At 39.6% G+C, this 14303-nt stretch overlaps 1 protein-coding gene across 2 annotated transcripts in view; it reads left to right on the forward strand.

Moving 5' to 3' along the window:
* EIF2AK4 (eukaryotic translation initiation factor 2 alpha kinase 4) overlaps nucleotides 1–14303 on the forward strand; it is a 65643-nt gene that overhangs the window by 34290 nt on the left and 17050 nt on the right. For both annotated transcript variants that reach the window (XM_084845059.1, XM_084845070.1), the window contains exons 15-25: nucleotides 933–1055; nucleotides 2201–2305; nucleotides 2787–2847; nucleotides 4695–4774; nucleotides 5735–5836; nucleotides 6627–6677; nucleotides 7379–7615; nucleotides 10148–10223; nucleotides 11180–11301; nucleotides 12688–12737; nucleotides 13676–13844. In XM_084845059.1, coding sequence (XP_084701185.1) covers nucleotides 933–1055; nucleotides 2201–2305; nucleotides 2787–2847; nucleotides 4695–4774; nucleotides 5735–5836; nucleotides 6627–6677; nucleotides 7379–7615; nucleotides 10148–10223; nucleotides 11180–11301; nucleotides 12688–12737; nucleotides 13676–13844 — 1176 coding nt within the window. The remainder of the gene's footprint in view (nucleotides 1–932; nucleotides 1056–2200; nucleotides 2306–2786; nucleotides 2848–4694; nucleotides 4775–5734; nucleotides 5837–6626; nucleotides 6678–7378; nucleotides 7616–10147; nucleotides 10224–11179; nucleotides 11302–12687; nucleotides 12738–13675; nucleotides 13845–14303) is intronic.

Below are 14303 nucleotides of genomic sequence, written 5' to 3' on the forward strand. Positions count from 1 at the left end.
TGTATTCTCTATATTTTGAGTAGGGATGACTTCAGGTGTTTTTTTAAATGCTCTGCATCCAACTCTTACTTGGTGGTGATTTTTGAATGAATCTCAACTATTTTGGTTTAGATTTCTATCTGACTCCATCTCAAAAGCTCATGGCATAATAATACATTCCGAATACATATAAAGTAGCCAGTTAATAACAAGTATTAAAATCCCACATTCTAATGAAAAGGGTAGTCTACAAACTAGAACAGTAAGGACACAATCCTATGTATTGTGACCAGCCAGATGGGCGATTAATAAATTTAATAATAAATTTAATAATAAATGTATGTTTAGATAGAAAAAAATCTTACAACCCAGCGTTCCCCAGCCAGGCATGCTGGCTGGGGAATGCTGGGAGTTGTAGGACTTTTTTCTATCTAAACATGCATAAGATTGTGCCTTTAATGTTGTATATGTTGACGTTCACAGCACTACTATAAGTTATGTATTCAGTACTAAACGTAACCACTAGGGACATTTCTACACAAGGCTTTATTGTGCGCTTGTGATTGGTCACTCACAGTAATTTGTGGGTGCTTTACATGACGTTGTCAACCTCCAGGGCCCCTCCCATGCTTTCTGGCAATTATAGCAGCATTATTCTCAACAGGGAAAACCCGATAAGAGATCTTATCCTGCTTTGAAGTGTGATAAATTTCCGCTGAATTTCTGGAATCCTGCTATATCACAGTGCCATCTAACGGCTGTATAATGAAACCTATAGAACTTGCCCAGAAAGAAAATCCCCAGAAAAAGACACATGTAAAGGAGGTGATCTTAATCCCACAAGGAATCCAGAAGTAGAAGCCCTAGTAAGGGTGCAGGATTTTAGCCTTGTGTGGAGAAAGAGGATGTAGTTTCCTCTTTTTCAGCTGTGTTTCTTTGTCTTGCATCTGAAGATGGAGTATTGTGAAAAAAGCACCTTACGAGATACCATTGACCAAGGCTTATATGAAGATACAAGTCGCCTTTGGAGGCTTTTCCGGGAAATTTTGGATGGGTTAGCTTATATCCATGAAAAGGTTAGTGATACTCATGTCAAGCAATTTAATTAAAATGACTCGTTTTCCCTTGGTTTTCTCAAGATTTATTTATTTATTTAATACACTTCCATCCTGCCCTTGCTCTAAGGACTTCCCAGCTGCATATATGATTTCCAAATATTTTACCCACATCTTTCCAGTACATCCTATCCACTTCACTATACTGGTTCACATTACCAGACCTTATATTGTTTGGGAGCAATATCTTATTTAATCAGCATATGTCCTTCATTAGTTACGGTAGACTCATAAGTAAGAGTTTGCAAAGTACTGGAATACTTAATTAAATTGCATGCTGCGACCTTTTGGTGGTAAAAATCCTCCTAAAGCAATGCTTTCAGGATGTGGCACAGGACTCGTTTTAAATGTGTGTGCTTCCCATTGCCAGCTAAAGAAGGAGCAATTGCAAATGTTGAGAGAAATTAGAAAAAAGTTTTCCATCAGTTACACTCTTACAAATGCGTACAAGCCATTGGGTTGCATCTTGACTTAGTTGCACTGAAATCACCAGGATGTAACTTACAACTCAGTGGGGTTTACTCTCAGGTAAGTATAGGATTGTATCAGTCATGACTAACTCTTCACGTTTATTTCAACTCTACATTTAGCCAGTGCTACCCTCCTTGTCATACATTGCTTATTAAGATAATGTGTTTATAATCTTCTTTCCTATTACAATAGCAGTGCTCAAGACATATTACAAAAAATTGAAATGGCAAAGAAATTATAAAAATCAAACCAACCAACCACTAAAGTATTAGAGACTAGTGCTACAGATAAAAACACCTCACACAGGGCAGTACACCACTAAGAGCTCTTCAAGCCAGTAGACCAAAAGCCTGCCTTAATTAACCAACAAAAAGTCAGGAGAAGAGTCGGGTGGCAGGAAGTTCTACAGGTTGTCCTCAGCCATAGAAAAGGCCCTCTCCTACATCCCACCCATGTTTCCACCACATTGGGACAGAGACAGAACCCTCCCAACCAGATCTAAAGGAGTGGGTAGACTCGTATGAGAGGAGACAGTCTCCTGTATATTGTGGGCCCATACCATATATTGAGGTATGATCCATGCACAAGTTAATTCTCTCCTATCAACCTTTTGTTTTGTTCTGTTTTGTTAAAAGGGAATGATTCACCGAGATCTGAAACCTGTCAACATTTTTTTAGATTCTGGAGATCATGTAAAAATTGGTGACTTTGGTTTGGCCACAGATCACCCAGCATATGCAGTAAGTATTTTTAAGAAAAGCTTGAACCCTAAAATGTATATTTTAAGGCATCTTGGAAATCCTATTGTTCCATAATGGGGATGATATTTTTGTTTTAGTTTCTGTGAACAGTATGAAAGAGCATAGTTTCCATAGAAGAGTTGTTAACTATCATGTTGCATTGCACAGTCTAGTTGTGCTTTATGAGTTCAGTTGTATTTATTACAGTTTTATCTTGCCCTTCCTTCAAATTGCCCAGGGCTGAGTACATGGTTCCTCCACACCTGCTTCTTATCCTCACAATAACCCTGTGAGGTAGGCTGGTTAGGCTGAGAGATAATGATTAGCTCAAGGTAACCCTGTGAGTTTCATGGCTGAGTGGGGTTTTGAATAAAGCACAGATCCTGTTGCATGGATGGCTTTTGGAACAAAACATTCTTAATTACGAGCCATCAAAAATCTGAGACTTGTATAATCAGGTTTACTGCGGTTTCTTTTTTAGATAGACACTAAACAAGGAGAAGGAGTTTCAGATGATCTTTTGGCTAAAAGTGATCCTTCTGGTAGGTATAAAGCAATTTTTCTGTCCTGGATCTAAATATGTCCCTTGAAAAACAGCTGTCAAGATTCATGATTGCAGTGAACTGATGTCCTTCAGATTGCAGGATTAGGATTGGACCAGCACTGGGCCACTGAAAGCTGACCAGGTTCAACTTTTAAGCAGTCTCAGGTTGGGTGAGCTCTGATGTGATTAGAACTCACCACTTCCTGTGTTCAGTTAATACTTTTAAGTCTGAATACTACAACCAAAAGCATATGTTACCTTAAAGACATAGCTAGCAGCTATGCCTTTTTTCATTTTTACTCTAGTCTAGAGTAAGCACAGAACTCCCCCTCCCCATGACTGCAATTTATATTGCCAAATATTGATCCATGAAAGCAGCCATCTCCAGGAGTTGTAGTCCAACACATCTGGAGGGCACCAGGTTGGGAAAGGCTGTATTAAAGCAAATGAATAACTATTTGGCTATATAAATTGCAGGCATGATAGCCCTGATCTGGATCAGGACTGCAGTGGAGCAGGGGAAGGCTAAAAGTTCCCTTCTTCCCACACCAGGGTCCTGATCCAGAAGGGAAACCTGTGCTTACACTGGAGTAAAAAAAGAGAAAGAAAGAAAAAAGCTGCTAGCCACGTCTAAGTATCATGTGCTTTGGCCCTAATAAGGCTGCTATCAGTGCTCATCCTTGCTGTGCTACACTTTGGGCAGAAGGTGAAATCCCCAGATGTTTGGGACTTCAACTCCCAGAAGCCCCTGCCAGAATGGCCAGTGGTCAGGAATGCTGGGTGCTGAAGTCCAAAACTTCTGGAGATCTCCTTTCCACCCACCCCTGTTCTAGAGTTTCTAACATTCCATATGCCTACCCTGATGTTGACTTCAACTCTTCCATGTTCTGATCCCATGATCCAAGATCATGCTTGCTGCTTCCTTGTTGATACCAAAGTATTGCTCTTTCTGGATAGAACTTCCTGGATGTTGAACCCCAGTGAATGCACTGACTGCCACTAAGGACTTGGACCTCACATGCTTTTCCTGATTAGACTAATCTGCTTCTGATCCAGGGTTTTCCTCCAACATTCCTTAACCTGGTGCTCTCCAGGTGTTTTGGACTTCAACTCTCATCAGCCCCGGCCAGCACAGCTAATGATCAGGAATTCTGGGAGTCCAACTGGGGAAGGCTGTCCTACAGCATCTTGTTCTGACCATCTCCTTCAACAGGGCTTCCCAAGCTGCCACATCTTCTAGCTTATTCTGCCAATGCAATCCAAGTCCACCCCTGAGTTGTCTCTGCGGTGGACAGGAAGTTCCTTAAGATTTTGAGCAGAATGTTGGCCTCTCTTATTTCAGCTTTACAGGCAAACCCTACTGTTTCTTTGTATAAAGATGTAGTTGGCATCTTCTAGCAATGATTCTTATAAGGAGATGTAATTGGTAGTCAGAACTGCCTCATAAAAGTAAGAGAAATCAACATCTGTGTCAAATACTGGCAAGTGTGTGAGGAGAGACTGGTGTATAAAGAGTTTTAGTAGAGATAATATTGAATACTGGATGCGTGAATCCTAAAGGAACATGTAATTACAGATTGCTGTAGCTCCGCTTCCACTGTAGACAGGAACAAAGTGAATCTTAGCTGCTTGGAAGGTGCTGTGGGGGAGATAGAAAAGGTTTGGTTTGCTAAACATTTTGGCCAATATCACCACCTGGGCAAATACTTAATTACAAACTAACCAAATTTAAAGACTTCTCAAATTAAAGAAAATGTTATAAAATGCATTGGGGGCGGGGGGCGGTCTGTTTACTTTCACGGTGCTTCTGTGAAATCATTGATAACTAAATGTTGTCCTTAACAGGAAACTTAACAGGAATGGTTGGCACCGCTCTTTATGTTAGCCCAGAGGTCCAAGGAAGTACTAAATCTACATACAATCAGGTAAAAGTAATTTGATTTCATTTTGTATTTATTATATTTCTATACTGCCCCATAACCGAAGCTCTCTGGGCAGTTCACAAAGATTAAAAATCATTAAAAACCATTATACAAAGTGCAAAAACATTTCCATAAAAACATATAAGCAGACATTACACACACAGACATTTATCTAAAAACAATTTTTAAACTATCAGCCAAAGACAATCCGTATATGCTGCCAAATACCTGAGAGGAGAAGGCAGTTTTAACCTGGCACCGAAAAGATAACAGTGTTGGCGCCAAGGAGATCATTCCATAATTGTGGGGAGGGAGAACACAATGTCCTATCAGAGAAATTGCGCCCATGAACACTTTTGCACAGGGGAAAGGAGGCACAAGGAGCTTTTTGGATCCAAATCCCCATGCACACGTGAAAGGCACTTTTGCTTGTGCATGGAGTGACTTTGTGTTGCTAATTTTCTCTGCTGCACTGCCCACCCCCCAAAGCCCTCCAGAGGTGGACCCTCTAGAATGGCATTTGGTGCAGGGAGAGGAGATTGGTGAGGCACACACCTTCCTGCACTTGTGGACATGCCTGCCTCTTGCACATGAGGATCTTTCAATCCCCTCCCCCCCGCTCCTGTCTACATCAGGCATGGACAGTATAAAGAACAATACAGCCACACCAGCAGCTGCAAAATGTCAATTAAATGCTTCTGTAAATGCACTAGGATTATGCTTGCAATCATGAGAATTCATAAAACAACCTTCATGAAAGTTATTTTTAATGGATCTGCAGTGAGGTAAAGCAATCAGATTAAGAAAGAGCTGTGGACCTTTTGGACTCCAGGGGTTTAGTGCCTTTTGGACTCCAGGGGCTCAGTGCCCTATCAAGTTTGGAAAGTTAAGGAAATAGGCAGCATTAAAACACTTCTGTCCCTTGCAATTGCACTTACTTCTACCTTCAATGTTTTATTCTAGAAAGTGGACCTCTTCAGCTTGGGTATAATATTCTTTGAGATGTCCTATCATCCGTTGACTACTGCATCGGAAAGGATTGTTGTTCTCAGTCGGTTAAGGCTTGTATGTATAAAAGCTTCATGATAACCTGTCTGTCAAACATTATAAAACATTCTCAATAGCCTGCTAAAGGCAAAATCTGTTGCTTATTTTGTGGATAGATCTCTCTATGGATCCTGTAAAGCTTTAGCTCAAGCACTAAAAACAAATACTGTTGCATATAATAAATCTAGATCAGATCTTCCTGGTGACCTTTTCCAGGGATTTCTAAGCTTTTACTCATGTGCATCCCAAGACACCAATGCAAACTCTTTAGAGCACAGATATTCTTTTTCTGTTGTGGTGTTTATTATGTAAAATATTCTGAAAAAAAATATAATTCTGATACAAATATTAATGGAGACAAGAGAGGACCTATCTCCTACCCAGTTTGGAATAGGGGAGCTTTTCTCTGTGCCCCACTGCTGCTACTTTTAGGAAAGTATGTGGGGAAAGTATTTGCAGTGGCATAGTATGTTAGTACATGAGTAGACATTAGCATATGCCTAATTCAAAGCATAATCAGCCTTTCTCTGCACTGTGTCACATGTGGGGTCTACACTGGCTGTGTGATGGTTAAAAAAGCCACAGAATCTACACAGCAAAGTGGCACAATTGCGGGGGTGACCCCTTTGCCAATGATGAAAACTCAGTTTTGAAAACTGGGAGAAGAGTAGAAATATAGCTGAGGATTTGACCAAAGTATTGGCAATCTCTAAATTATTGTTATGAATGCCAAAAGCATTCTGGCTTTTGGTATGCATATCCTTTGTAACTTTGACCATAACTGATTCTAATCTATTTTATCTCTCAGCCTTCTATTGAATTTCCAAAAGACTTTGATGAAGTGAAAAATGCAAAGCAGGTATTCGTACTTTTTTTAGTAATTGCTGTGTTTTGTGCTAAAATGTAATCATTATTTTCCCCTCTTTGTTTCAAACTAATAACATACCCAAGCAATTATGATACGACACTTGAAACAAAGGAAAAGAACATTCAGAAAGAGAAAGTAATAAATTACTGACACTGAAGTATATTTTTAAGAGATATTTGAATGCTCTGTAGCCTGCAGAGTTCATTAGCGTGGCTCTGAAAGATTAATTTATCCTGTACTTTTGGATCTTATGCCAGCTGTGGTTTATTGATAGTGACAGGAAACTGAAAGCTGTAAATAACTTTGGGTTGTATCAACAGTGGCTTGCACTAGTGGAAAACACTTCCACTCGCGCAAAGTGGAAGACCCAATTTTTGTCAGTTCACCCTATGGATTGCAGCCCTTCACGCCCCCTGAAAAGCTGATCCTCGGGGTTAGGGGACCCTCCGGAACAGTATCGAATATGGGAAAGACAAACACAATAGATGGAGGGTTGAGAAGATCGGAAAAATGTAGTGCCCTGGTTTGTATGAGCAGAGCCATTTCCGCTAGCATAAGGCCATCATTGGATATTAACCCTTTGTGTTGAATGTGTTATCAGGAAGACATATGGCTAAAAAGAGAAAAACAAAGGGAAAAACCTTGCTTTCATGGATTTAAATTAGGACTATGTATTCTGCCTTATTTTTTAGAAATTGGTTATCACCTGGCTGTTGAACCATGACCCTTCAAAACGACCAACTGCTATGGAGCTGTTAAAAAGTGAACATCTTCCCCCTCCTCAGATGGAGGAGTCCGAACTTCATGAAGTGCTTCATCATACTTTAGCCAATGTGGATGGGAAGGCTTACCGGACAATGATGGGGCAGATATTCTCACAGCGTATCTCTCCTGCAATAGATTATACCTATGACAGTGATATCCTCAAGGTTTGTTTTAAATGAATGTGAACAAAAAACCTCCTTAGCTGACCTCTTACTTTAGAATCCTTATGTTATACCTGCGATTAGGCATCTGTCTCATCTAACAATGGATGGCTGAGCTGTGCTACAGTCTAGTTTATGTAAATGGCTTTGGATGTTGCAGTGATCCAACTCTGAATGTTTTTGTTTGATAGTGTACACAAGGACTTGCATATTCATCTATGCCGACGTTAGAGGCTAATGTGTATGAATATATTTCCTGCTCCTAATTAGATGTGCCCAGTATGCCTCAAACCAGTGACAATGGCACATGGATGGATGTTTCCTGTTAAGCAGGTCATCTTATTGGCGTAGTGGGCAGGAGAGTGCGACCCGGTTCACAGGTCACAAACAACCTGTGGTTGATAATGAAGCAGGAGCCAGTAAGTGTGCTGGCTCTCACCCGCTCCTGCTGCATTAAACAGTCCAGGGACGCTGTGTCCCTGGGTTGTTTATCTTGACATCTGAACCCATAACCTGGAGGTTGCTGGGGGAGGTAGGTGGCTACTAAGAGGAGGGCCTTTTCTGCTGTGGTACCTTGGTTGTGGAATGAGCTTCCTAGAGCGGTTCACCCGATGCCTACATTGTGCTCATTTCAGCACCCGGTGAAGACCGTTTTATTCTCCCAGACATTTCAGTTTTTCAGTTTGCTTTATATCTGGTTTTATATTTTAAATGTTTGCACGGCTGCTAGCTCCTGTTTCGATATTATTTTTATATTATAGTTTATAATATTGTATTGTATCATCTGTACTTTATTGTCTTGTAGTTTATGTTTTTAATTTTTGTGAACCGCCCAGAGAGCTTCGGCTATTGAGCGGTATAAAAATATAATAAATAAATAAACAACCCAGACAGTGACAATGTCTCATGGTTTGATCTTGGGTTACAAGCCTCGGTTGTTGTTCCCCAACAACCTCCAATTTTGGGTTCGGATGTCATGTTAAACATCCCAGACCAGACCGTCGCTGGGTTGTTTAATGCAGCAGGAGCGGGTGGGAAGATGAAGATGGACTTCATCTTCCTTGTATGAGAAACCATTTTCAGGTGTTTAAAGCCACTGTATGAAATAATGTTCAGTGCCAGTCCTGCTTTTAAAATCAGCAACAAAACACTGTTAACCTTTTCATGTTCCCAATTTAGTACCTTAGTACACAATTGGAACTGTGAAAAGCACTATTTTTTAGCAGGATTGAAGGGGAAGGAACTATTTTTAGCAGTGTTTTTAGAAAATGGTGAGTGTTCCGACACCTGTACTGTGACTCCCCTTTACATCATGAGACCTGTTCTGCTTTTGTTTTCAAGCCATTGTAGGTTCTATTAATTTAGTGCTCGCCTTTCATAGCTGGAGCTGAGGCATAATTCAGAGGTATATTTTTGAACCTAAATGTCATGTTGTAGATACAAAAATATTCCAAATATATAACAAATGTTAATATAATACTTCGTACAAAATTTAAAACAGTAGATTAACAGTCCTATAGTGTGTCAGACATACATAGTTTCGTAACTGGGTTCCACAAAAGGCTGTGTAAATATACAATGGCCCTATCCCAAACGTGTTTCGACCTTGCTGGTCTTCATCAGTGGGAAAAATATGTGAACACTAATTACAGCCCTTATTGCAACTAACATTTCATGGTATTAAGTTTCCAACATGGAACCAGTAAATTTTTAACTATGCAGATTCTACAATTCTCATCATGCGGTTGGTATCTAGGTGCAATAAAGGGGGGAACAAAACCATCTTCTCCCGCAACCAAGGATGATATGTTCCTTCTGTCTACAGTAACCATTTACCATACCACAGAAACTAGGCAGGACTGTTAGGAACAGTATTTAAAAAAAAAATTCTGGCACAGCGTCCAAGCCTTATGTGGGAGTTGGCCACAGTGCCAGAAAATGTAGGGCCATTGTTTATTTGTATAGCCTTTTATGGAAACTAGTTATGAAACTATGTATGTATGATAAACTATAGGACTGCTAATCTATTGTTTTAAGTTTTGTATGAAATATGATATTAAAATTCGTTATATTTGGAATATTTTTGTATGCAATTCTCCTAAAATCTATTTTGTTTTGTGGTTTACGAGTGATTTAGGACAGAACTGTTGCCTAAATGTCATATTACCAAGAATACTGTATGAGCTAAGCTGTAAATAATTGGTATTAAAACAACGAGTACAAACTCATTGCATGAACTTATTGCAAATACTCACTGAAAAGAAGGGAACTGCTATTTTCTTTTTTACTTTAACTTTTAACTATTTTTTAAACTTTATTTGCTGACTGTAATTTCCATATTGCTTGCTCAAGGTGTGATAGTATGAGTATCTTAATACAAAGCAACTTTGTTCTAAATGTTTTCTGTGATGAATATAAAGTGTATCTGTGTGTGTGCGCACATGCGCGCGCGTGTGTGTGTATATGTGTATATATATGTATGTATGTATATATAATATGTATTGCTTATATTCCATAATAACTGTTGGTTTTTAGGGTAGCTTTTCGGTTCGGTCAGCCAAGATTCAACAGCACGTATGTGAGACGATCAGCCGAATCTTTAAAAGGCATGGTATGTGTGTTCATACAGTTCGTTTATTAATCTGTTTTAATTCACACTCCCACTTAATGTCTACCTTTTCCCTCACTAAAGGTGGGTTGGTAGACTACAGGGGCACTGATCAGCTCAAAGACTTTGCCTTCTGTCATACAGAATAAATAAAATCAATTGAATAGTTGAAGAAAAAACCTTAACTGTTCAAAAGGCAGCCCCAAAAACATCATCTCTTGCGATTACTCTAGGTGTTTCAATTCCCCCACAGCACACTAAGATTTTGGAGCCTTATGATCACCCAGCAAAGATCAGTTGCTTGCTGCTAGCTGGCTGGTGAAGACAATGTCCTTTCTTAGGGATGTTTTCATTCTTCTTGCATGGGCGTAGGGGTGGGACGGGGGAGTGTGCACCACCAAACGTGACTTGCTCGTCTGTTACGGCACACATTGAGTTGTGTCCCCTGTTAGTTAACTTAAATCTCATTCATTTCAGCTGATCTACTCTAAGTAGGACTAACATTGGATACCACCCATTCTAAGCTATTTTACAAGATTTCAGGTAGTTTTAATAGCCACAAGTTACTGGGATCATCTCCTGTATTGAAATGAATAGAGGTGGCCTGCTCACATTCATTCAAAAGTTGCACAGGAAAACTCCCCAGTGAATTGTACACAAAGAGAATTAAAAAGTTCACCAAAAGGTTAAATAATTCTAGAAAATTATCCAATTTTAGGGAATAATCCAAACTGATATCAAATTAAAAAAAAGCCTCTCTGTCATCTGGAACTGTTACAGGCGACAAGCACTCTGTCCCATATGGAGTGTGACAATCCAGTCGTGAACTCAGAATTTTATTATTTGAAAAATAAGATGGTTATTTAAAGTAACCTGGTTTTCTGAAACTGCCTTATTTTTTAAAAAAAGGTTCCCCGTTTGTACTGCGGAATTAATACTCTTTCAACCATTTTGAACAGGAGCTATCAAGTTGCATACCCCTCTGCTACTGCCTAGGAATAGAAAACTGTATGAATACAATGAAGTTTCATATTTGATGGATCACAGCGGAATGCTGGTGATGCTTCCTTATGATCTTAGGGTGAGTACCAGTGTAGTCTTCAAAGATCTTAGAGCTTCTCCACCTGGGGCTTTTATCCTACTATTTAGATTGGTTACTCACAGACGTTTGCAGGTCCTTTGCATGACCTCGTCAACCTCCGGGGTGTCTCCCATACTAAATGATATTTATCCCATTAGCTATCAAATTACAGAACACTGGTGAAAAGAAGAAATCTCGCAATAAGAGGCGCTAGACCACAGCACCATCTAGTGGCTGTATAATGAAACATATAGAACAATGCAGATAAAGGGGGGGAAGGGAAGCACATGTAAAGGGAACCTGTCATGATCCTGCATTTAAAACAGAAGCAGAAAACCCCAGTAGAGTTGCAGGATTTTAGCCTGATGTAGAAATGCTCTTAGCCTCTGTCCAGCCTTTTTTCTTTCTTTGTGGGCTAAGGGATGATTCAGATGTTCAGGTGAGCACATGAGATAGTCTTCCACACAGTGACACCATCTCAGAATTCGTATAGGGCATTACTTGTTTGCAACCATACAGACCCCTTAAAATATCCTCAGATGTGGGGAATTTACACATCAGGGAGACAGTTTCCAGCCCTTGTAAAAGGCAGAAGATTAACTGATAGACTTGGCATACAGGCCATTCTCAGCAAAGCAAACCAACTTCATTATGTTTCATTGATATAGAAAAAACCCTATTTAATATGATTGTGCAGTTAGTTTGAGAGGATATTGAAGCATTTTAATTTCTATCTTTAAATTTGATAAATGATACAGGCAGGCTTGTAGTTTCTTTTTTCTTCCTCGTTTAATCTGTGTTCTGAATTTCTGCCCATAGATGCTAACACTAAAATGTCATCAGATTAAACTAGTAACCATTTAGAAGTTTTACTGTGTGCAGAAAATATTGCTTAATATAACCAGTTTCTTCAACTATGAAATGATGGTGATTGAAGAATTTCATAAGGTCTGCAATTAGTGTCTTTAAATTAGAATGATAGGCTATTAATGTAGATGAACTTTTTAAGTCTGGAAGCAAAGCTTCCTAGAAAAATAAGGGTATTTGATATTTTGGAGTAAAACTCAATGACCAATAGATTATCAATTGCCAATTAGGAATTAAAATGAACTTTTGATAAGATATAGAAACTATAGGTAGGATCCAGTGGGGTCTGTCTTCCTTCAGCCCTTCAACCCTCCCCGAAATCTGCCCCACGCAGTGGGGTGCACATGACAGAATGAGCCTCGTTTCTTCAATACTAGAAAGATGATGAGTCTAACTGTATAGTGGAATTTTTCTTCTCATTTTATGAAATATAATAATGTATGAAAATCTTTTCAACTATATGTTTTATTTGATTACTTTGCGACTCATATCCTGCTTTTTACCTTTTTTTTCCTTCAGATTCCTTTTGCACGATTTGTAGCTAGAAATAACATAACGAACTTGAAAAGGTAAGGAAGGGAATAGCCCGGGAATTATTTTATTCTTTCTTCAAAATTGGACATGGAAGAATTGGGCAAACACCTGCATGTTTAGTTTTTTTGGTACCTTAAAAAAATGAAGCAGACCTCTAAGGGAGGAGCCATAACTCAGTGGCAGAGGGCACGCTTTGCATGTTTTACGTCTCTGGTTCAGTCCTTGGCATCTGGTGGTGGCCAGATTCATAGTAGGGACCAGAAGGTCTGAGCATATAACACCAATTCTGGCCCACTTGTTCTGGCTGCCAATACATTTCCAAGCCCAGTTCAGAGTGCTGGCTTTGACCTATAAAGCCTTATGTGGCCCAGGACCACAATATCTGATAGAGTAGTTTCCCAGTATCAAACTACCCATGCACTTCGATGAACATCTGAGGCCCTTCTTCGAGTGCCTCCTCTGACGGAGGATGGCAACAGGGGAGAGGGCCTTTTCAGTGGTGCCCCCCCCCCCCCGACTAGAACACTCTGTCCGGTGAGGCCCACCTGGTACCAACATTGTCATCTTTTCAGCGCTGGGTCAAGCCTTTCCTCTACTCCCAGGCATTTGAAGGCATATAATAACCTCTTTATTATGTACTGATGTTTTAGTTGTTTTATTATGGTGTTTTAATGGAAATTGTTTTTAGCTATTTTATACTTCATATGTTTTAATAATTTCGTTGTAAGTCACCTTGGGTCTTTTTTAAGAGAAAGGCGATGAAGATGATATTATTATTATTATTATTACTACTACTACTACTACTACTACTATTATTATTATTCCAGTTGTACCACACATCTGGAGGGGCACCAGGTTGAGGAAGATTGCTGTAGAGAGCCACTGCCAGTTGGAGTAGACAGAACTGGAGTAGATGGGCCAATGTCTAGCACATAGCTTCATATGTTTAAATGTTCACATTTCCTCCCTCCAGATATTGCATTGAGCGGGTTTTCAGGCCTCGGAAATTGGATCGCTGTCACCCAAGAGAGCTCTTAGAATGTGCATTCGATATCATCACTCCTGCTGGCAACAGTTTTTTACCCATTGCGGAAACAATCTATACAATCTCTGAAATAATTCAAGAATTTCCTGTGCTGCAGGTAAGTGTTCCTCTTCCTTGCTCTTTCTAACACTTGTAAGACTTGGTGGGAGTGTAAAAGGACCAGTCTCTGCCTCCTCCCACCCCTTCATGTTAGGGCATTTTATAAAATAGCAGACAAAGTAGGAATAAATGTTGCACATTTGATAGTTTGCTTACAAAAGGCAATAGGAATATCCAAAAGTCTCCCGGGATTCAAAATTTGATGCTGTTTGGTTTTTCTTGCCCCTCTGCCCATTTTAACAAGTTTTTGCCAAACTTCACATCAGGGTGGGAGGTGGGGGCTGTTCAACTATTGTAAACACGAGTTTAAGGAGAAGAGTTTGGGCTTTCCAAAGGAGGAAGAGCTACTTCCTCTTCAGATACCTCAAACATTTAAAAAAAATTCTGAAGAAATGCACAGTATTATGAAACGAGGGAACCATATTGGCTAAAAAAACTAGAAAACTGCACCTGTGAA

The sequence above is a fragment of the Heloderma suspectum genome, chromosome 1 (genome assembly GCF_057233095.1).
Source record: "Heloderma suspectum isolate Gila_16-S chromosome 1, 16-S_ref, whole genome shotgun sequence".
NCBI classification, from domain to species: domain Eukaryota; kingdom Metazoa; phylum Chordata; class Lepidosauria; order Squamata; family Helodermatidae; genus Heloderma; species Heloderma suspectum.